Source organism: Felis catus, chromosome A2 (genome assembly GCF_018350175.1).
Source record: "Felis catus isolate Fca126 chromosome A2, F.catus_Fca126_mat1.0, whole genome shotgun sequence".
Classification (NCBI taxonomy): Eukaryota; Metazoa; Chordata; class Mammalia; order Carnivora; family Felidae; genus Felis; species Felis catus.
Genome location: NC_058369.1, coordinates 81,743,795 through 81,765,800, shown reverse-complemented (window position 1 = coordinate 81,765,800; position 22,006 = coordinate 81,743,795). Strand labels below are relative to the sequence as shown.

The 22,006-nt window shown below is 36.6% G+C and overlaps 2 protein-coding genes across 10 annotated transcripts in view; one reads left to right on the top strand and one right to left on the bottom strand.

The window, feature by feature from the left end:
- FBXL13 (F-box and leucine rich repeat protein 13) overlaps window positions 1-22,006 on the bottom strand; it is a 211,205-nt gene that overhangs the window by 28,949 nt on the left and 160,250 nt on the right. For all 7 annotated transcript variants that reach the window (XM_045052289.1, XM_045052292.1, XM_045052290.1 and 4 more), the window contains one exon: window positions 668-751. In XM_045052289.1, the coding sequence (XP_044908224.1) occupies window positions 668-751 (84 nt within the window). The remainder of the gene's footprint in view (window positions 1-667; window positions 752-22,006) is intronic.
- The window catches only part of FAM185A (family with sequence similarity 185 member A), a 141,434-nt gene that overhangs the window by 109,850 nt on the left and 9,578 nt on the right, over window positions 1-22,006 (top strand). The window contains exon 13 of one of the 3 annotated variants that reach the window (XR_006594143.1): window positions 16,207-16,340. The exons of the other annotated variants lie outside the window; for them this stretch is intronic. The gene's annotated coding sequence lies outside the window, so the exon portion shown is untranslated. The remainder of the gene's footprint in view (window positions 1-16,206; window positions 16,341-22,006) is intronic. 3 annotated transcript variants of the gene reach the window in all.

The window sequence follows — 22,006 nt, the reverse complement described above, 5'->3', positions numbered from 1 at the left end:
TAGGTTTCCAGTGTAATTGATCACCATATAAAAAATATAGCCCAGGGAGGGGAGGGTGGGTGATGGGTATTGAAGAGGGCATCTTTTGGGATGAGCACTGGGTGTTGTATGGAAACCAATTTGACAATAAATTTCATATATTTAAATATATATATAGATAGCCCAGTATTAGAAATGTTAATATTTAACTGTTTTATTTTAATAACCTTTGTTCTGTCACCTTGTCAAAGACCTTTTAAGAGCCTGACTTTATCGTATTCATGGATAAAGTTTTATGTAAATGTACGTTTAACTTTTAAATGAACTGTAGTAGGGTAAATCATTGTTTAACCTTAGAAAAACCTTTTGGCTTTTTCTCTTAGTAGATTACAGGCATCTAAATGTTTTGTAACCCCTTTTGTTAAAACCTTGTCCTATATGGAAGTTGTTAGTCCTTATTTATCCCATGAGTCTAACACTGAGAAGAGAGAGAGTAGAGAGGAAAAACGAGAAAATAAATTCCCTTAGTCACCTTAGGCTATGGAGACCTGTCTAAAGTCCAGTTTACCTTGTCTCAATCAGGATATTTATAATCCACTTATTTTTTCTACTCTGACCTATAAAGTTTGTTCAGTTTGTGCTTAAATTTTAACCATAATTCTTTAAGAGAAGACCTTAATTATCTTACCTGAATTCCAACATCGGTGATTTTGTAACACTCAGATAGAGAAAGTTCCTTTAATTTTTTATGTCTGGAAAGTGTCATCAAACCCTAAAATATAAATAATATAAAGATTATTTTCTGATTATAATTTAGTACAAATAGTATATATCTAGTAAAATAACAACCTTTTATGCAAAATAGTTTAGCTTCTGTCTTATATTTCTTTACACTTGTAAAATTACTTTCATTAGGCAACATTTTAAATAAAAATTTCAGGTTGTCTCTAATGTTTTATAAAAAGTATGATAGAATCCTCCTGAGGCAAGGGAAATAAAAGCAAAAATAAGCTATTGGAACTGCATCAAAATAAAAAAAACTTCTACACAGCAAATAATCAACAATACTAAAAGGCAACTCACTGAATGGGGGAAGATATTTGCAAATGATATATATGATAAAGGGTTCGTATCCAAAATATATAAAGAACTTAACACTTAATAAATGAGTAATCCAATTAAAAAATGAGCAGAAGACATGAATAAACATTTCTCCAAAGAAGATACCCAGATGGACAACAGACATGAAAAGATGCTCATCATAACTCGTCATCAAGGAAATGCAAAGCAAAATTACAATGAGATATCACCTCACACCTGTCAAAATGACTAAAATCAAAAACATAAGAAATAAGTGTTGGTGAGGATGTAGAGAAAAAGGAACCCTCTTATGTTTGTGGGAATACAAACTGATGTAGCCACTGTGGAAAACAGCATGGAGGTTCCTCCAAAAGTTAAAATTAAAATTACTATGATCCAGCAAATGTACTACTGAGCATTTACCCAAAGAATACAAAAATGCAAATTAAAAGGAATACATGCATCCCTATGTATATAGTGGCATTATTTACTATAGCCAAATAATGGAAGCAGCCCAAGTGTCCATTGATAGATGAATGGATGGATATATATATATATATATATATATATATATATATATATATATAGTATTCCATTGTGTATATATAAAGTTACCATGTGACCCATATGAATGGAATATTATTCAGCCATAAAAATATTGAAATCTTGCCATTTACAACAACGTTGATGGATCTGTAGAGTATTATGCTGAGTGAAATAATTCAGAGAAAGATAAATACTATATGATACCACTCATGTACAATGTAAGAAACAAAACAAATGAGCAAAGGAAAAAAGAGAGAGAGAGAGAAAGAGAGACAAAGAGACAGACTCTTTAACCATAAAAAACAAACTGATGATTACCAGAGGGGAAGTCGGTGGGGCATGGGTGAAATAGGGGAAGGGGAGGAAGAGTGCACTTACAATGAACACTGAGCAATGAATGAAATCGTTGAGTCACTGTGTTGTACACCTGAAACTAGTATAACACTGCGTGTTAACTATACTGGAATTAAAATTTTTTCAATAATAAAAATTAACATTAAATTAAAAAATAAAAAGAGGGCATTGGCCACTCTTTCATTTCTCCTCCTCTTGCCCCAGATCTAGCATAGGAAGAGGGGAAAAAAGAGGGGAAAAAAGTGTGACAGAATCCCAAAGCCAGAAATTTCCTTGTTACCTGTGTTTAGGTAAATATTATCTAAGTCAATTATTTTGAAGACACTTCATGTGGCTATTTAATCTATTTGTCAGTAAATTCTTACTTGTGCCCAGCCTAAAAATCTGAAATCTTTAGCTCATTTTACTATGTTTAATTGCTTGGAGAGGGAACAGATCTTTATTAAAGGCCTACAGACAGACAATCATTCATCAATAATAGCTCTCTCTTTCAGTTTAAAAGCTTTGTTTCTTGGAGCCTGGGTGCTCAGTCGGTTGAGTAAGTGTCCGGCTCTTGACTTAGGCTCAGGTCATGATTTCACAGTTCATGAGTTTGAGCCCTACATCAGGCTCTGTGCTGACAGCAAGGAACCTGTTTGGGATTCTCTGTCTCTCTGCCCCTCCCACGCTCATGTGCTCTGTTTCTCTCTCTCTCAATAAATAAATAAATAAACTTTTAAAAAAGATTTAAAAGCTTTGTTTCTTTTTAGTTAAAAAAACATTGATTACACTTTTTAGTTCTTAAATTTTTTTAATGTGTGGTTCTGCGGTCTCATTTCTCAGTACTTTCGCCATTATACTGGGGAAACTGATTAATGTGCCTTTTAGATGCCATTTTCCTGGTTTATTATGCTTCCTATAAAAGGTGGACAAGAGCAGTTTCCTCTCATTCTGTGGTCCCAGAGCTGACTGGCAGGGAAAATACCAGAAATGGTATATGGATTTGTCCTTTTTAAATTTTATTTACAGCATTGGTTTACATTTTATTGAGCTTAAATACAGCGTTTGGATCATAATTTAAAATGGGTTATGCAAATATTATATCCAGTTGTTTCACCGATGTACATATTAGGCCCTTTTGTTTAAAAAATAAAATGAAATCCAGGTCAAGGAAAGAAGTGCTTGAAAATCTTTTTTTTCTTTTAATCTTTTTTTATTAATTTTATTTTTTTTAATTTACATCCAAATTAGTTAGCAGATTGTAAAACAATGACTTCAGGAGTAGATTCCTTAATGCCCCCTACGCATTTAGCCCATCCCCCCTCCCACACCCCCTCCCATAACCCTCTGTTTGTTCTCCATATTTAAGAGTCTCTTCTGTTTTGTCCTCCTCCATGTTTTTATATTATTTTCGTTTCCCCTCCCTTATGTTCATCTGTTTTGTCTCTTAAAGTCCTCATATGAGTGAAGTCATATGATTTTTGTCTTTCTCTGACTAATTTCACTTAGCATAATACCCTCGGGTTCCATCCACATAGTTGCAAATGACAAGATTTCATTCTTTTTGATTGCTGAGTAATACTCCATTTTGTGTGTGTGTGTGTGTGTGTGTGTGTGTGTGTGTGTGTGTGTGTATACACACATATATATACCACATCTTCTTTATCCATTCATCCATCGATAGACATTTGGGCTCTTTCCATACTTTGGCTATTGTTGATAGTGCTGCTATAAACATGGGGGTGCATGTGTCCCTTCGAAACAGCATACCTGTATCCCTTGGATAAATAACCTAGTAGTGCAATTGCTGGGTCATAGGGTAGTTCTATTTTTAATTTTTTGAGTAACCTCCACACTGTTTTCCAGAGTGGCTGCACCAGATTGTGTTCCCAGAAAATCTTCTTAATTGATGCCACTGTTTAAACTGCAATTTCTAATTTCATTTAACAGTTTTGTATATCATCCAAAAATAAAATCACTCCATTCATTTTTAAAATTTTATTGCAAATGTGGACTCTTTGGGTAGGAACACATTATGTTTTCTGCCTCCTTGTTTCAAAACAAAAAAATTACTAAACCCTGTGGAGCCAGCACATGTGGTCTCAGTTCCAGATGTGGATGCTATTTTTTTTTTTATTCATGTTAGAAGAACTGGAGCTTAGATATTCCCCCAGCAGAAACCAACTTGTTCAAACAAAAGTAATAAGTAAGAGATACAAGGTTTGTCTCATTGCCCTGTACTTGATAATAGCTAAGTATGTGTTATTATCCTATGGGGAATTTGTCCTATGAAACTATCTCTGGAGTTTTCACTTTTGTTTTTACTTTTATGTAGCCGAGTTAGAATTTTTTAAGATGAACTGGAAACGAAGTACACCTGCAAAGTATGACATTTGACAGCCTATATTCTCTTTACCACTTTATTCAAAAACACTATGTGGTAATATTAAAATAGAATGCTATGTTTCATCACTATAATTGTTCATTAAAATATATGGCCTCAAAATTTAATTAAGATAATTAGCTATTAGGTAAATGCACATCAAAACCACAATGAGATATCACTACATACCTACAATGATGGCTATACTTAAAAAGATAATAAAAAATGTTTGTGAGGATGTGAAGAAATTAAAATCCTTATTCACTGCTGATGGGAATGTAAAATGGTCCAGTCACTCTGGAAAATAGTCTGGCATTTCTTCGAAATATTAAACGTAAAGTTACTATATGACCCAGCAATTCACTCCTCAGTATATACCCAAAAGAAATGAAAATATATGTCAACACAAAAAACTGGACTCGAATGTTCCTTAGCAGCATTATTCGTAATAGAAAAACAGTGAAACAAGCCAAATGGCCATCAACCGGTAAAAGGATAAATAAAATGTGTTATATCCTTATAACAGAATATTATTTAGCAATAAAAAAATATGATGCATACGACCATATAGATAAACATGTAAAACATTATGCTGAGTAGAAGAAACCAAACCCTAAAGGCCATATATTATATGATTCCACTGATTTGAAAAGTCCAGAATAGGTAAATATATAAAACCAGAAAGTAGATTAGTGGTTGCCTAGGGTGGGGTAGAGGGTGGGTCCAGTCTAGGGAGTCACTGTTTATGGTGACTTTTTGAGGTGATGAAAATGTTCTGGAATTAGACTGTGGTGATGGTTGCATAACTCCATCAATATGTTAAAAACCACTAAATCGTACACTTTGAATCATAGAATTTTACAGTATTTAAATCATTTCTCAATAAAGATGTTTGTAAAAACTGAGATTGATTGGCATAATAACCATATAGCTAAATACAGAGTAGAAATATTCCTACAGCATCCTTCAGTCCAAGATGAACACAGAAAGTTCTCAGATCTGGACGGCCAATCTCTTAGCAAGACAGGGAGTGAGAGATGCCATCATCTAATGTGCTGGACAAGTTACCAAAGGTCTTGCTGTTGTAAACACAACTTTGCAACTGAGCAGCAGCAAATCTGAGCCAGCTGGAGGAGATAAGGCCTCCGCTGAAAACTGCCTTGTGCTTGTATGGGATGACAGCTTCTCAGTACAAGTGAAATACATGATTCCAGTCAACAGGATTCATTTTTTAACCGCTTTTTGACTCAGAAGGTTTTCAGATAAATGACCTAAAGAACATCAGAGCCAGCTAGGTAAAATGTTCTGCTTGGCACCGTGAGGTTCATAAATGCTCCAAATTAGGTGTTCTCTGAAACACTTGTTAAGTGCTTGGGATGAAAGTCCTAGGGACTTTACTTCTAGTGGGGTTGGAAAGAGGAGAGTGGGAAAACAAAAAGAAGGAGGAATGAGGAATCAACAAAAGGGAGTAACTGGGCCTCCCTTGGGTAAAGAGCAGGTGGACGCTTACTTTTCAGGGAAGTTGTAACCGTGAAAATGTAAATCCTCCTTAATGTCCTTCAAAAGTCAGCCAAACTCATGAATGTTTTGCAGGAAAGTTTTGGCTTATTTTCCCAAAGTATAGGAAGGGAATAAATTGTAATCAAGTGAAGCACAGAGGAAAGTTACTCGTGTGGTAGCCAAGATTGCAGGTGGTATAGTTTCATTATTATTCATTATTATTGATTATTATTCATTATTAATGAAACATAGTTTCATTAATGAAACATAGTTTCATTAATATATCTGTATGAATATAGTTTTATATATACACACATCATATACATAGTATATATTTTTAAGTCTGCCTATACATACATATATAGGTGGTATGTGAGTGCAAGGTCCCAGGAATTCACACAAATCCTAAGGAGCAGTTTCCTCCTTCATAGGCCATGGAACTGAGGGATCTGGATCTGAGGAACTTAAGAATTCCTAGTAATTGGTTTATATTATAGCTCTGGTATCAGGTCCAATGAAGGAAGCGTCAAGACATAACACTCGAAAGCAGGCACCAAGTCCTAAGAGTCTTGTACGTCATTCTAAGGAATTTGGGCCTCATTGTGTGCAACAGAGTAAAACAAAACTTTCCCTCTTGAAGGAATAGCAGTTGATACATAAGTGGCCATAATGCAAAAAAGAACGAGCATGTGTTTCAAGAAAGGTACAGGGACCACAGAATGGGAGGTGGCTGTCTAGAAAAGATTTTCATGGAGGAAGGGGAATTTGAATTAAGCCTTAAAGACTAAGTAAGATTTTGATAAGCAAAATAATAAGAATAGTGTTTCAGGCTGAGGAAATGACATAAACAAAGACTTCATAAGGATTGTGTGAATTGTTTGGGAAGTAGTTCAGTCTGGAGTCACTGGAAGAAGTGGGAGGGGACACTGAACACTGCCAGGAACAGCTACATGTACACATGTCATTTCAGAGCAAATTCTTAAAAACAATTCTCCCCACCCCACCCCAATTTAACATCTGGAATTGTTTAGCTGATGTATATAGACATCAGCAATGAACTAGTTACCAAATGTCGGGATGGTATGTGTGTGTGCACTTAGTATACAGCTAAGTCAAACACCTGTATGCTCCTTACCTAAATTCACCAATTGTAAACATTTTGCTGTATTTGCTTAATTAATATGAGTGTGTGTGTATAAATATAGTTTCATTAATCTATCTGTATGAATATAGTTTTATATATACACATATATACATAGTATATATTTTTAAGTCTGCCTATACATACATATATATACAAGTTTTCTTGATGCAGTTTTTTTTTTTAATTTTTTTTCAACGTTTATTTATTTTTGGGACAGAGAGAGAGAGAGAGAGAGCATGAATGGGGGAGGGGCAGAGAGAGAGGGAGACACAGAATCAGAAACAGGCTCCAGGCTCTGAGCCATCAGCCCTGAGCCTGACGCGGGGCTCGAACTCACGGACCGCGAGATCGTGACCTGGCTGAAGTCGGACGCTTAACCGACTGCGCCACCCAGGCGCCCCTTGATGCAGTTTTTTAAACTGGAAGTTTGTATCTCTAAATCCCCTTCACCTAATTTGCCCATCCCCCCACCTCCTTCCCCTCTGACAATCACCAATTTGTTCTCTATATTCGTGTCTATGTTTTTTGTATGTTCCTTTTTTTAAATTCCACATATAATTGAAATCATATGATATTTTTCTGTCTTTATCTGACTTATTTCACTTAGCATAAGACCTTCTGGGCCCATCCATGTTGTCACAAATGGCAATAGCTCATTGTTTTTTATAGCTGAGTAATATTTGTGTATATAAACACACACACACACACACACACACACACACACACACACACACACACACACCTCCTCTTTTACCTATTCATCTACTGATGGACACTTGGGTTGCTTCCATATCTTGGCTTTTGTAAATAATGCTGCAGCAAATATAGGGCTGCATATATCTTTCCAAATTGGTGTTTTCATTTTCTTTGCGTAAATATCCAGTAGCAAAATTGCTGGGTAATATGGTATTCCTAGTTTTAATTTTTTGAGGAACATCCACACTTTTCAATAGTGGCTGCATCAATTTACATTCCCACAAACAGTACAGAAGAGTTCTCTTTTCTCCACATTCTTGCCAATACTTCTTATTTCTTTTCTTTTCTGATAGGTGTGAGATGATATCTCCCTGGTGATATCATCTGGTTCACCTGATGATTTGGACTTCCCTGGTGATTAGCAATGTTGAGTATCTTTTCATGTGTCTGATAGCCGTCTGTATGTCTTCTTTGGAAAAATGTCTATTCACATCTGCCCATTTTTCCACTGGATTTTTTTGGTTTTTTTAGGTGTTGGGTTGTATAAGTTCTTTATATATTTTGGATATTAACCCCTTATCAGATATATCATTTGCAATTATCTTCTTTCATTCACTAGGTGTCCTTTTTGTTTTGTTCATGGTTTCCTTTGCTCTGCAAAAACTTTTATTTTGGTGTAGTTCCGATAGTTTATTTTTGCTTTTGCTTCTCTGACCTGAGGAAACCTATTCGTAAATATGTTTCTAAAGCTGATATCCAAGAAATTACTGCCTATGTTTTCTTTCAGAAGTTTTATGGTTTCAGGTCTCACACTTAGGTCTTTAATCCATTTTGAGTTTATTTTTGTATCTGGTATAAGGAAGTGGTCCAATTTCACTCTTTTGCCTTCTTTTGTAGCTGTTCAGCTTTCCCAGCACCACTTATTGAAAAGACTGTCTTTTCCCCATTGTACATTCTTGCCTTCTTTGCCATGAATTAATTGGCCGTATAAGCATGAGTTTATTTGTGGGCTGTCTATCTACTATTAATCACTGTGTCTGTTTTTGTGCCAGAACCATACTCTTTTGCTTACTATAACTTTGTGGTATATCTTGAATTCTGGGAGTGTGATAACTGCAGCTTCGTTCTTTCTCAAGATTGCTTTGGCTATTCGGGGTCTTTTGTTCGTTCCATACAAATTGTAGGATTATTTGTTCTAGTTCTTTGAAAACTACTATTGGTATCTTGATAGGGATTCCACTGAATCTATACATTGCTTTGGGTAATATGGACATTTTGAAAATTTTAATTCTTCTAACCCATGACCATGGATTTGTTAGGAGTTTTTTTTATTACAAATTCAATTTTATTACTCATAACCAGTCTGTTAAAAACTTCTAATTCATCCTCATTTGCTTTTGGAAGACTGTAATTTTGGGGGAATTTATCCATTTCTTCTAAGTTGTCCAATATGTTGGCATATAATTTTCAATAGTATTCTTTTATATCTGTGTTGTTGGTTGTTATTTCTTCTCTTTCATTTCTGAAAATATTTTAGTCCTCTCTCTTTCTTTTTTGATGTGCCTGACTAGTTTGTCAACTTTGTTTATCTTTTCAAAGAACCAGCTCTTGGTTTCATTCGTCTTTTTTTTTTTTTTTTTTTTTTGGTCTCTATTTCGTTTATTTCCACTCTAATCTTTCTTATTTCCTTCTGTTTACTAACTTTGGGCTTTGGTTGTTCTTCTTTGCCTAATTCCTTTAGGTGTAAGTGTGGATTGTTTATTTGAGATTTTTCTTGTATTGAGATAGGCCTGTATCACTACAAACTTTCCTCTTAGAACTACTTTTGTTACATCCCAAAGATTTTGGACTGTTGTGTTTTCATCTTCATTTGCCTCCATGTATTTTAAATTTTCCCCTCCTCATTGACCTATTGGTTGTTTAGTAGCATGTTGTTTAGCCTCCGTGTGTTCGCGGGTTATTTTTTTCTCTTTAGTTTTTTTTTCTTGTAATTTATTTCTAGTTTCATACCATTGTGTTCAGAAAAGATGCTTGATGTGAATTAAATCTTCTTAAATTTATTGAGACTTCTTTTGTGGCCTAACATGTGATCTATCCTGAAGAATGTTCTATGTGCAGTTGAAAAGAATGTGTATTCTGCGGTTTTGGGGTCGAATGTTCTGTATAATCTGTTAAATCCATCTTATTTACAGCCATTGTTTCCTTGTTGATTTTCTGTCTGGATGATCTATCCACTGACCTAAAGTCCCCTACTGTTATTGTATTACTGTCAGTTTCTTCCTTTATGTCTGTTTAGCTTTATGTATTTGGGTGCTCCATGTTGAATGCATCGATATTTGCAATTGTTATATATTTCATATTACAAATGTTATAAATTTACCTGAACCATTTGAAAATAAGTTTCAGATATCATGATACTTTACCTCTGAATATTCTATATGTATCTCTCTAGGAAAAAAGACATTTTAGGGGCACCTGGGTGGCTCAGTCAGTTAAGCGTCCGACTTTGGCTCAGGTCATGATCTCACAGTTCATAAGTTTGAGCCCCATGTTGGGCTCTGTGCTGATAGCACAGAGCCTGGAGCCTGCTTCGGATTCTGTGTCTTCCTCTCTCTCTGCCCCTACCCTGCTTACTCTCTCTCACTCAAAAATAAACATTAAAAATTTTTTAAGACATTTTCCCATATATATAGTATAGTATATATAGTATTATAATACTTAAAATTAATAGTGATACCATACTATTTAACAGAAAACCAATATTTGTTTTTTATTCAGAACTCAGAGTTCATGCATTGCATTTAGTTGTCATGTCTCTTTAGCCTTTTTTTTTTCTTTAAATTTTGTCTTTTAAGCCTTTGACTTTTAAAGATCTCAGGCCAATCATTACATAGAATGTCTCTCATTCTGGATTTGTCTGATTGTTCCTACTGATTAGATTCTAGGTAAAAATTTTCTGCAAGAATACTACCTAGGTGCTGTTGCAACCCTTTAGGGGCACATATATGAGACACCCCACTGTTGGTGATGCTGCTTACTCACTTGACGTAGGTGGTAACTATAGATCTCTTCAATAGCATGTATTTTTACTTTTGATTTAATAAATAATCTGTGGGGTAATTCTTTGAGACCACAAAAATACTATGTTTCTCAGAAACCTTTTAGCCAAGTTAGACTTCAGATTAATTGGTCATCCTTGCCTAAATCACTTTTTCCATTAGGAGTTGCAAAATGCTGATTTTTCTAATTCTATCCTTTCTTGTATATTTTTTAGCTCATTTCTAGCTTTTCTGACACCCTCTCTCTTCAGTTTTGCTGAATATTTTAGGAGGTGTTTTGAATAAGATTATTTTAGACGTAACAACTATTGCAGTTAATTTTTTGTGTTACCTTAACAATCTTCAAATTTTCCCAAATCCCTGTTGACCACATTTACAAAATGAAGTTACTGTTTTGGTTGGTATGATTATGTTACTCGTTGGCAAAAGATGACACACTGAGGAAAACAAAAACACCAATACTTTGCCTTATTGTAAGACTGAACATTTGGTCACAATTTAAAAACAAACATGTTTTTAAATTGAAGTGGGTGAAACCTTATTAAACAAAGCTTAACGTTCTGAAAGTAAATTTATTCTTTAAAACTTGCACATGGATTTTTTTTCTGAGACACTGTGTTTGTAGAAAAAGTCTGGAAAGATGGTCTAGGAATAGTAATATTAGAATAAAATATAATGTAATTTATCTAACAGCCACATAGCTACAAATCATCCTTATTTATAGTATGTTTCAGTTTGGAAACTGTCAACACTTTAATACAGACATACCAGAATAGTAAATAAGCATAAATAAACTTTATAATCTGTCTTGCATATGGTTAAAGAAATAATTTTTTGGAAAAAATCTACATAAAATGACATAAGATTGCATAGTTCAACTTTTGATTCTTTTTTTTTTTTTTTTTTTACAAACAGTAGCTTGTGGGCATTCCAATTAAAATACTAAAACTAATTTCTTTCCCACAGTAGTGAGATAAGCTGTTGTAAGGATTTGGAGAAAATATGACAAATGATTAATAACTACGTTGTTATAAACAGTTCATACAAATTGGCAGAAGTATTGATACCCCAATGTCAACAGAAAATTCATAGAAGGTGAAATATAATTGCAATGAAAAGCAGCAGATATAGGACAAAATTATTGATATTACTAGATTTTTTTAAGTTTATTTATTTGAGAGAGAAAGAAAGAGAGCACGAGCAGGAGAAGGCAGAGAGAGACAGGTGAGAGAGAATCCCAAGCAGGCTCCACATTGTCAGCACAGGGCCCAATGTGGGGCTCGATCCCACAAACTGTGAGATCATGACCTGAGTCGATATCAAGAGTTGGGTACTTAACCAACTGAGCCACTAAGGTACACCTAGAATTTTTTAACATGCAAATTCAAATAACAATAAAGTTCTAATTCCTAGCAATTTTTGCGAAGTTATAACAGGTAATCTTGATGAATGAGTATAAGTCTACCATAGTTGTTTTATTGCAGATGGCAATAAAAATTGCTACAACCTATAGGGAAAGCAAATTGCCAAAACAACAAAATGTCCTGTTCAAAAGAAGAGAAAAATTGATGGGGGAAAAGTTTATAACAACTTTAAGGCAAGCTGCTTGTCTTATTCTTGGTTTTATACTCAAACCTAGAATTGCTGCTCTAAATATTGTAGGACTTAGCTAATTCTGTATCAAACGAAAGAAGAAAATAACAAAGAAAAGAATGAATCAATAAATATGTGAAATTCCTCAATGTTTGTGAAAAATAATTTACAATAATTTGGAAAAAACAACACCTGTGCCCATCATTAAGTCTCTTTGTACATCAACAAAAAAGTATACAAAACATTAACACCATGCTTAATTCCTTTACACAGACCCATAACAGTACTGGGCAGTTTACTGTCTATCCCAGACAAACTGAAACAGCACACAGCACCAACATTCAAGCAAAATACTAAGCTGTGAATGTTGCCATGTACAAGTATATACATAGATGAGCAATTTTATTTTACAAAAATTGATGCTTCTGTTTTCACAGTACTTGAGCCACCTGTGAAATTTGACCTTGCTGACAATCTCTTGCTTTTGGAAATACCACCTCACTTGGTTCCCTTGATATCAGTCTGAACTCTTTCCTCATCTGCCTCTCTGGATGTTCATTTTCAGTTTCCTTTGTGGGTTCACCTTCCAAATCCACCATTTCGTGGAGTCTTGAACTTGACCTCTTTTCACCTTCTGTCTCTCATCTGTGACTTCCATCATGTCAACCATCTCTACATCTAGTTCAGATCCCCTTCCTGAGCAACAGGTCTTTCCTGATTGATAATTAGACACATTAATGTGCCATAAGCACCTCAAACTCAGAATTGCTACTTTCAGAGGACTAGTAGTTCAGTTTTTCCTACTCTTTCTGCTAGCTTCAGGAAGGAGTCTGGTGAATGGCTCATGATGAACTTCTCTAAGTACCTTGCTCTTTTCTCTGAACTTTGCAACTTTTATGATTCTCTTTATAGGTCCCAGATTTCCCTGGCTGGGAAACCTATAAATATAACCTGTGCAACTTAGCATATTTGATGTTTGAATACAGGATATTAAAAATCACATTCTATCAAATAAGATGCAGTGAGTGCCCAGGAGTCTAGAATAACTGAGAACTCTGATGTAACTATGGGGCACTCAGATCACGAGAAATCTAGAAAGGAAAAAAGGTCCCTGACAGCAGACGTAAAAAGCTTCCTTTTATACTGCCTTTTTTTTTTTTTTTTAAGGATAAAAATGAGATGTTAGTTGTAATAGAGGGGATAGAACTTGGAGGTGGTTGAAAATCTTTGTGTAAATTTTCTGCTTTCAGTAATGGTTGAATTGGAATATACCTAGTTACTATGATTTCTTGCCAGACATATTGAGGAACAAAACAAAACAAAAATGGTGATTCCAAAAGTCAAATGGCTATGTATTCTTTTCGTCACTCAGGATTGAAGGGGCCCGTAGTGTAGAGAGATGTGTCCTAGTACTGGAATTAAACATGTCTAAAATGGAATTTGGCATCTTATTTACAAGTCCTAATCTCTCTCTGAGGTTCTTTTTCTGGGTTCTGGTACCACCATGTCTGCAGTTGACCAAGTAAAAACTTGGGAATTTTCTATGTCTCCTCCTATCCCCTCTGCTCTCCATATCCAGCCAATCACCAGGCCCTCCCTACCTATATAATTCCTAAATATCTCTCATACATGTCCCTCTGTCACCACTATCAAAACCTCATTTCTCGCGGTATGAGTTCTACTCAGAGTTCTTCAGTGGCTCCCACTGCATGTAGCATGAGTCTGAATCTCTTTGCAGAGCACCCAAAGCCAGTCACGTTCTGTCCTCTACCTCTTTCTCCAGCCTCATCCCCTATCTTCTTGGGCCATGCTTGGACAATACAAAGTCACCTGTGGATCTCCCAATACAAACCCTCTTTCATGTCTCCATGCCTTCCCACCTGTTTCTTCCTCCACCAAGAATGTCCATCTTTTCCTTGCAAACATCTACTGAAGCTTTCAGCTACACCTCAGAAGCTGAGAAGTGTCCCCCGACTCCTCTATAAATGGACAACAGAAACATAAGCACTCACTTTTCAACTCATCCATGCTGCCAAGATACAGCACATGTACCCAGATGTATGTATCTTCGTCACAACAAATATACCTCATATGTCATAATTTGAATAAATCATTGCTAAGATGTATTGACTGTTTACCATATGCCAGGCACTATGTTAAGCACTTTACATTTATTATCTTATTTAGTCCTCACAACACTATGAGGAAAGTATATTTTAAACACTGTTTTAAAGAGGGGGAAATTGGGGCATCTGGGTGGCTCTGTTGGTTAAGTATCTGACTTTGGCTCAGGTCATGATCTCATGGTCCGTGAGTTCAAGTCCCACGTTCAGCTCTCTGCTGTCAGCACAGAGCCCACTTTGGATCCTCTTTCTCTCTGACCCTCCCCTGCTCGCTCTCTCTCAAAAACAAACATTTAAGACAATAAAATAAAATAAAGAGAGGGAAATGGCACAGAGAAGTTAAGTAACTTGCCCAAGGTCTCTTAGTGTGATGGCACCAGACGAGATGTGAACCCACACTCTGGACTTAGGCTTTTGGTAACTTTTAACCAAGTAGTGTTGTTACTCTTACTGTTATTGTTTTGCCACTAGACTGTACCTTGAGCCCAGAACTATGGCTGTAAATTTAGTACTCCCAGTACCTCACATAATATTTAACACACAGTTGACAATGAATGAATATCTGTGAATGGATGAGTAGTCTGTAAAATTATCTGTTTTTATGGAGCCAATTTTCTCCTATGTTGTGGCATATTCTCAGGATTCTTGGATAGAATCTATTTCCCTTAGTAATTATGTGAGTTAGTGTTTATATTTCATATGTTCCTTTCTGAACAATTTGCTGTGTTTGGTATTGCTTACCACATTCTTTTAGAAATGAAGGACAAAACTTATACTTGGAAATATGTTTTATCTTAATTACCACCATATCCTCTTTCTTTCTTTCTTTCTTTCTTTCTTTCTTTCTTTCTTTCTTTCTTTATGTTTATTTTTGACAGAGAGTGACAGAGCACAAGCAGGAAGGGGCAGAGAGAGGGAGACACAGAATCCCAAGCAGGCTCCAGGCTCTGAGCTGTCAGCACACTTCCTCTTTCTGAAATCACTGAAAACACTATCTTGTACAAAGTCCTTCAGAATGTATTTTAACCTCACAAGTGATTTTCCCTTTTATACTACGGTTAGCAGTTAAATGTTTATGCAGTTAAAACTTTCTTTTTTTCAATGATTTTTATTTATTTCTACTTACTTGATTGTTAGTATGAATTTTGTTATCATATTTTTAAATGTAGTAACCACTCTGATCTAATTTACTGACCTACAGTTCTGAAGGAAAACAGGCTTTGGTCAACACACAGAAATAGGTTCTCTATATATTTATGGAGAGAAAGAAAATCAGCATCTATGTTACCTAGAAATAGAGCAACTGGCCTTGAGACTCCTTGCCTCCTACCTGATGGAGGTCAAGAGGAGAGTTCTGGCACCAACGACTCTCCTTGAGGGAAGTGACAAACTTAAGTTGTTCACTTCTTTTTGCAATTTTTCTAGTAGGCATTTTGCCAGATACAGGAGACAAATGCCTGTAACCTCTGTAAGGAAAGCCACTATTGCTACTGGTGGTAGCAACAGATTCCTATAAAGCCAGTAGCTAGGAGATGGGCCTGGAAAGGACTCAAAAGAGGTCCAGCTCCATATGGAAGAGTATAACCAGGGCAGAATTCTTGTTATGTGCCTTTGAAAATCCAAGGCAAATGCATCTGCCTGAGTTTCCCTGCTTCCTTTTAACTCCCATTCTTTCTATTTATCGAATCCCAAGCGATTTCATGTGTTTCCTGCTTTAGAGGTTTTGCTTCACTGAGCCTCAGGCCTTATTTATGTGTGTGTTCCATGCAGATGGGTGGTCTCTTGAAAGTGTATCGTCAGATGAAGACATTCAGCTGTAAGCACTCCTACTCCAGCTCAGAGAATAGCTGAGAAAATGTGGAAATTGAAGAAACCGTAAATGTTTGGTTGAAAGGAAGGAAATGGTATGAGACTCATTCATTCACTCACTCCCTGACTCCCAAATCAAATATTTTACGTACCTCTTATGAACTAGGCATTATGCTAGGCTTCCCAAAGATGGGATGATCCAGGCCTTACCATCAAGAAGTTTACAGTGTTGTAGGGAGAAAAGTGTGCAACAAATATTAAAGTATAATGAGTTAATGGCTTTACTGGGGCCATTGTGAAATATGGTAGAAACAAGACAGAGAAATCCTAAGTCTGCTTAGGAGTTCCAGGAGAGCTTCACACAGTTGAAACTTGAGGGATAAGCAGGAATTTACTAGGTGGACAAGGGTAGAGGGTATTTCAGACACAGGGAATAACTTGCAGAGATGGGAAGGCAAGGGGAGTGTGACACGTTCAAGGAGCTATAGGAGAGTCAGCTCTGTGTCTGTGGAGCCGAAGATGAAAAGTAGGAATCTGGGGGAAGTGAAATGGTAGAGGTGGGCAGGAACAATTTCAGGAAGAGTTTGGACCTTTACACTAATTGTTTAGACTTTAAACTGTAAGCAGTATGGAACTCCTGCAGAATATGCTCCAGGAAGCATTAGGCTCCAATTTGCATGCTGAAGGATCACACTGCAGCCGAGTGGAGAACAGATTTGAAAACAGTGATATTTAAGACAAGAGAGGTTAGTAAGGAGAAATAGTGCTTGAACTACAGCAGTGGCAGCAGAGATGGAGAGGAGGCAAAGGGATAGATATAAGAAGTATTTATATCATAATACAATTTAAACTTTATAACATATACAATTAAAATTAACATGGAATGTGCATGCCAATATTCAATCAATTTTTTTTTGAAGTTCAATGAAAATAATTTGTGTGCTACCAATAATTCAAGAGGTATTATTACTGGGAGGCCATCTAAATAGATAACACCTCTCTAGAGAACTATGCTGTAATGTGACAGAAATAAGATACAGAATATTAGGAACTAGAGAATGCTTATTTAGGAAAAACACCTAGAGACATTAATGTCACCATGTCATTTATGTTTTCTTAAAGAGAGAATGCATCAGTAATATAAAACCCATTGATATTTCCTTGGAATGATCTGGACTGGGAAGTGTGATTTTCTGATAATTATGGAGAATATGACCAATGTTTATTATAAAATTATTTCAAAAATTCTTGAAAGGTACCATTTGCCAAGATGCATTAGCTATTGTTATGATCCTCATTGATAATTTTCTCAGCATCTACCTATCCAGGCACATGAAAAATAGAAGGAGGAGCATCCCAGGCAGACGTTACAGCATGTATAAGTAGGAAAGATTTTTGACTTGTTTGAGGAGTGAAAAAAAAGGCAGTGGAGCTAGAGGAAAGGAAGTGAGGGGAGCAGGGGCATGAGGTGATATTGGGAGAACAGGCAGGGATCTGTTTAATAGTAAATATTCTTTCAAATTTTGGTCCTTTCCTGGTTTACCTTCTGTGTTTTATTAAACACTGTTGGATATTCCCTTAATACTCCACACATGGTTACACTCCCCTGGTTCTCTTACAACCTTTCTCACCTTCTTTCTTTAGTCCCCTTTACGGATTCATCTTATTTCCACTCCTTGCCTTTAGTCTTTCTCCCCTCCAATCTGTCCTCCAGAGAACAACACAAATAATGTCTCTAAAATGGGAGGCTATTATGACTGTGACTTCCCTGCTAAGTGTTGTCTCCTCATCCATTGGTTCAAGTCCAAACTCCTTGGCCTAGGATGGAATTCCTCAGTGACATCTCCTTTTCACAGTACATTTTAGTAGTGTGAAGCTGCATAAAGTTCCTTGAACAAGCATGCATTTGCATGCTTGCATGTCGAGCAGGCTGAGTTAAGAGATCCCTTCCTCTCTTCTTCCAACACTACACCTGCCACACCATGTTTAAATTACTCATACTTACCCTTCCACGTTGGACTGCAGAGAACAGATCTTATTCCCATTTGGTAACTCTAGAGCTCAGCATTTGTTCCTTCATTCAGTGAGTATTTATCAAGTGTCTATTACCCCCCAAGGTTCTGGGAAAGCAGCAGTGAGCAAAACAAAGTCTCAGTCTTCTTGGATCTCACATCCTAGTAAGGGGACTCTAGGAAATAGCGTACATGATAGGCACTCAAGATATGGTACTCATAATTAAAAATTTCAAAAATCAGGGGCCCCTGGGTGACTCAGTCAGTTAAGGTCTCACTCTTGATTTCAGCTCAGGTCATGATCTCACAGTTCATGAGTTTGAGCCCCATATCGGGCTCCATGCTAACAATGAAGAGCCTGCTTGGGATTTTCTTTTTCCCTCTCTCTCTGCCCCCCCTGTGCTCTCTTTCTCTCAAAATAAATTTAAAAAAATAAGACTTTCTTTAAAAATTTAAAAAAATAAAAATTTCAAAAATCAGGCAAATGAAAGAGCCTTAATTAAACCACTGTCTAAGCACACTGTCTGGACCATTGCTCTGACTCATTTCTCCTTTAAACAGCAAATATGGCAGTGACTAAAGCAACTTAAGCAATGGATTGAACTTCCCTAACTGTAGGTACTATGGTCTTCAGTAAGTGATAATTCTCCCAACTAGAGGAAAACATTTTCCCCACATACATGAAGATATAACCTCATATTCAAACAATCCTCTGAGGTAGGAAGGGAATGAATAACATCCCATTTAATGAGACATTAAGAAAAGCTGTATAAGGGATTAAAAGACTTTTAATGATACTTTAAGATACCATCACATTAGTGAGCTATTTCCCTCACTTGTGAACCCTGTCCCCTTTATATTAAAAGAAGAAAATTGACATATTTCCTCATTCTCTAAAATGTGCTTACTAGATAACTTGTTATATAAGCTTTTATTCCTGGATGATACATTTTTCACTATTTTCTAATTATTATAAGAAATGTATACAGCTTTATTTTTTTTTTGTATACAGCTTTAAATAACTGTGTTCTCCTCTTTGCTTCCCCCGTTTAAGCTAGCTCTCTCACTTAAGCATATTTCTAAATTTCTAAATATCTCTACTTTTGCTTTCTCTGATTAACTTCCTCACGAGTTTCCATGACTTTCAGAGTGCAACACGCCTTCACACTTTGCAAACCTAAAAAGCTCTTCTGTCTCTAAGGAGTGAATTTCAGCGATTTCTCTGCTTATTTCCTGAGCTCTACATTTCTCTAAAGCTGTCTTCCAGGTGACTCAAACCAAACAGCAGCCCTGCTCCTTGCACTGTGGAAAGGACACAGCTCAGTAAGGGATGCCACCATTTAAACAGATGCTCAAGCCAAAAATCTGGCATGATCCCTGATTGCCTCCCTTCCTTCTTTACCCCCATACTCAGTCTATTTCTATTTCCTGATGATTCATTTTCCTCAGTGTCTCTCCAATCTGCAGATTTTGCTCCAGCCCTACTGTCATCTCCCCTAGCTCTAGCCTTAATGCAGACACTCATAACTGGATTACTGCTTTTTAATTAGTCTCTCGTTCATCTATTATTCCCTTGTCTATCCAGCAGGTACAGTCATCTTTAAACCATGTCCGTCTGACCTTGTTACAGTCTAATTGACAGTCCTAAATACCTTTCCATTGCCAAAAGGGCAAAGAACAAATTCCTCAGTATGGCTTCTGGGCCCCTCATGACCTGGTCCTTGCCTGTCTCCTAGGCATCATCTCTTATCACTCTCCTCATGGTCAAGTCATACCCAATGTACAGATATCCTTGATGCCACCATACTTTTAAACCTCTGTGTCTTCGTTCAGGCTGTTTCTTTGGCTCAGCACATACCCCTTCTTTCTCTCTTAGAAAAGATCTTCTCTGACTTTCTGAGGGAGGTTGTCTCCCATACCCATCACAGTTTATAACCACTTGTCCCATGCCTGAGGAGCCATGTTTGTCTTGTTCATTCCAGCATCCCAATACTGACTACAAAGTACTCAGAATAAAGATTTGTTAACTAAATGAGTGGTGCGATTCTAACTGAAAACTCATTATTGAAAAAAAATTGAGAGTGAACAGAATTATTAGAAAATGTAAGAAGCTTTCTTTTTTTTTTTCAAAAGGTATAATTGGTCACATTTGATCTCTGGTGAATATCTGTAACATTCCAGAGTTTAAATCCTAAATGTTAAGTTTCTAGTTGTATTTGCACTTCATCAGACCTACAATCCAGACTGGTGTTTAGCTGCCCAAACTGACATCTGGGCTGACTCATTTTATTTTTACTATTTGAGATTAGCTACCACAGCTGTTGTAGTACTACAGTGTTGACCATTTGCCTTTTATTTATTTTTTATTTTTTAAAATTTATATTCAAGTTAGTCATCATATTTTTTATTTTTATTATTTTTTTTAATCATTCACCTTCTAGATCAGAGTTTAACCAATTTAGAGGAAGAAAGCAACAACCTTCAGAAGACTTCTTTTTAAATGTTTTAGCAGAATATAACTAGCATTGTCCCCCACAGATATCCATTTACAGCTCTCTCATATTGTATACCTTCCTTACAAGCAAAACAACAACAGTGAATGGGACTTGAGGCTATATTCTTAAGTTTTTTACTTGTCCTCAGCAGATAGAACTTCAATATATGGTCTTTGAAAATAAAAACTGAGTTTTCCCCAAATGCTAAAAACTAGGATAAACCTTCCAAGCTTCACTGCTTTTGTTCAACAAATGTTCATCATTCAGGCTTGCAAGGAGTGCTGTGGTGGAACGATACCGTGATGTGTTTCGTAATGTGCTTTGATCTTCCACCTTTTGTTACCTTGTGACCCTTCTAACAGCAGCTGGGCATTCTACTTGTATGTGTCAGGGAAAGGTTTTCACAGAAGAACACAGGAGGAAAAAAGATATGCCAGGCCTTTAAGCTTTACATAAGCCATGAAAGACTTGAGACATAATATTTTTCAAACCATGTAATGGAGTTGGAACATTTTTTTCCCATCCCCAAATTAGATAGTCTATGTCAAGAGAAAAGAAGAAGAGCTAAAAAGAGAGAGAACAAGGGAGAGAACAAGGCAGAGGAAGGGAGAGGAAAGGAGAGGAGGAGGGGAAGAGCAGGGGAAGGGGGAGCTAGAGGGAAGCAAAGAATGAGTGCTGGGGGATGCCCCACACAGGGCACTGTTCTAGACCTCCCTGGACTCTATTCAGTTGGAGAGAAGGTTGGAACCCCCAACCTGATAGGTTTGGGGATCTAAGCAAATGGGAACCCATCCCACCTTTCCCTGGAAGGGTTGTGAAAAGCAACAAGGCATCCAAGTTTTTCCTGGGCTGCTTGTTGTGTCAGCTACGATCTAAAGAAGAAAACAGAAACTGTATTTAAAACTGAGGAAATTTAATTGTGATAGGGAACTGGCTAGATATGTGGTAAAGAAACTGAGAAGTGAAATGGGATAATGACACAATCTAGAGATGTGAGCAGGAGCAGGAAGCCACTACTCCCCCTGTGCTGGAAGGCCAATGAGAAGAAACGGTGTTATTGGAGGCTGGAGCCAAGGTCACCCAGGGAAGCTGGGACCACAGAAGATCTCACTGGAGGCAGAAGATCATGAAGGAAATGCAGCTGCTGCTGATGATGCAAAGAAAGGTGGAGGAAAACTCTGGTCTTTTCCCTCTTCTTACCCTCCAGTTGCTCACAAATGCCTGACAAGCAGCAAACCCAACTGGAAGCTGGTG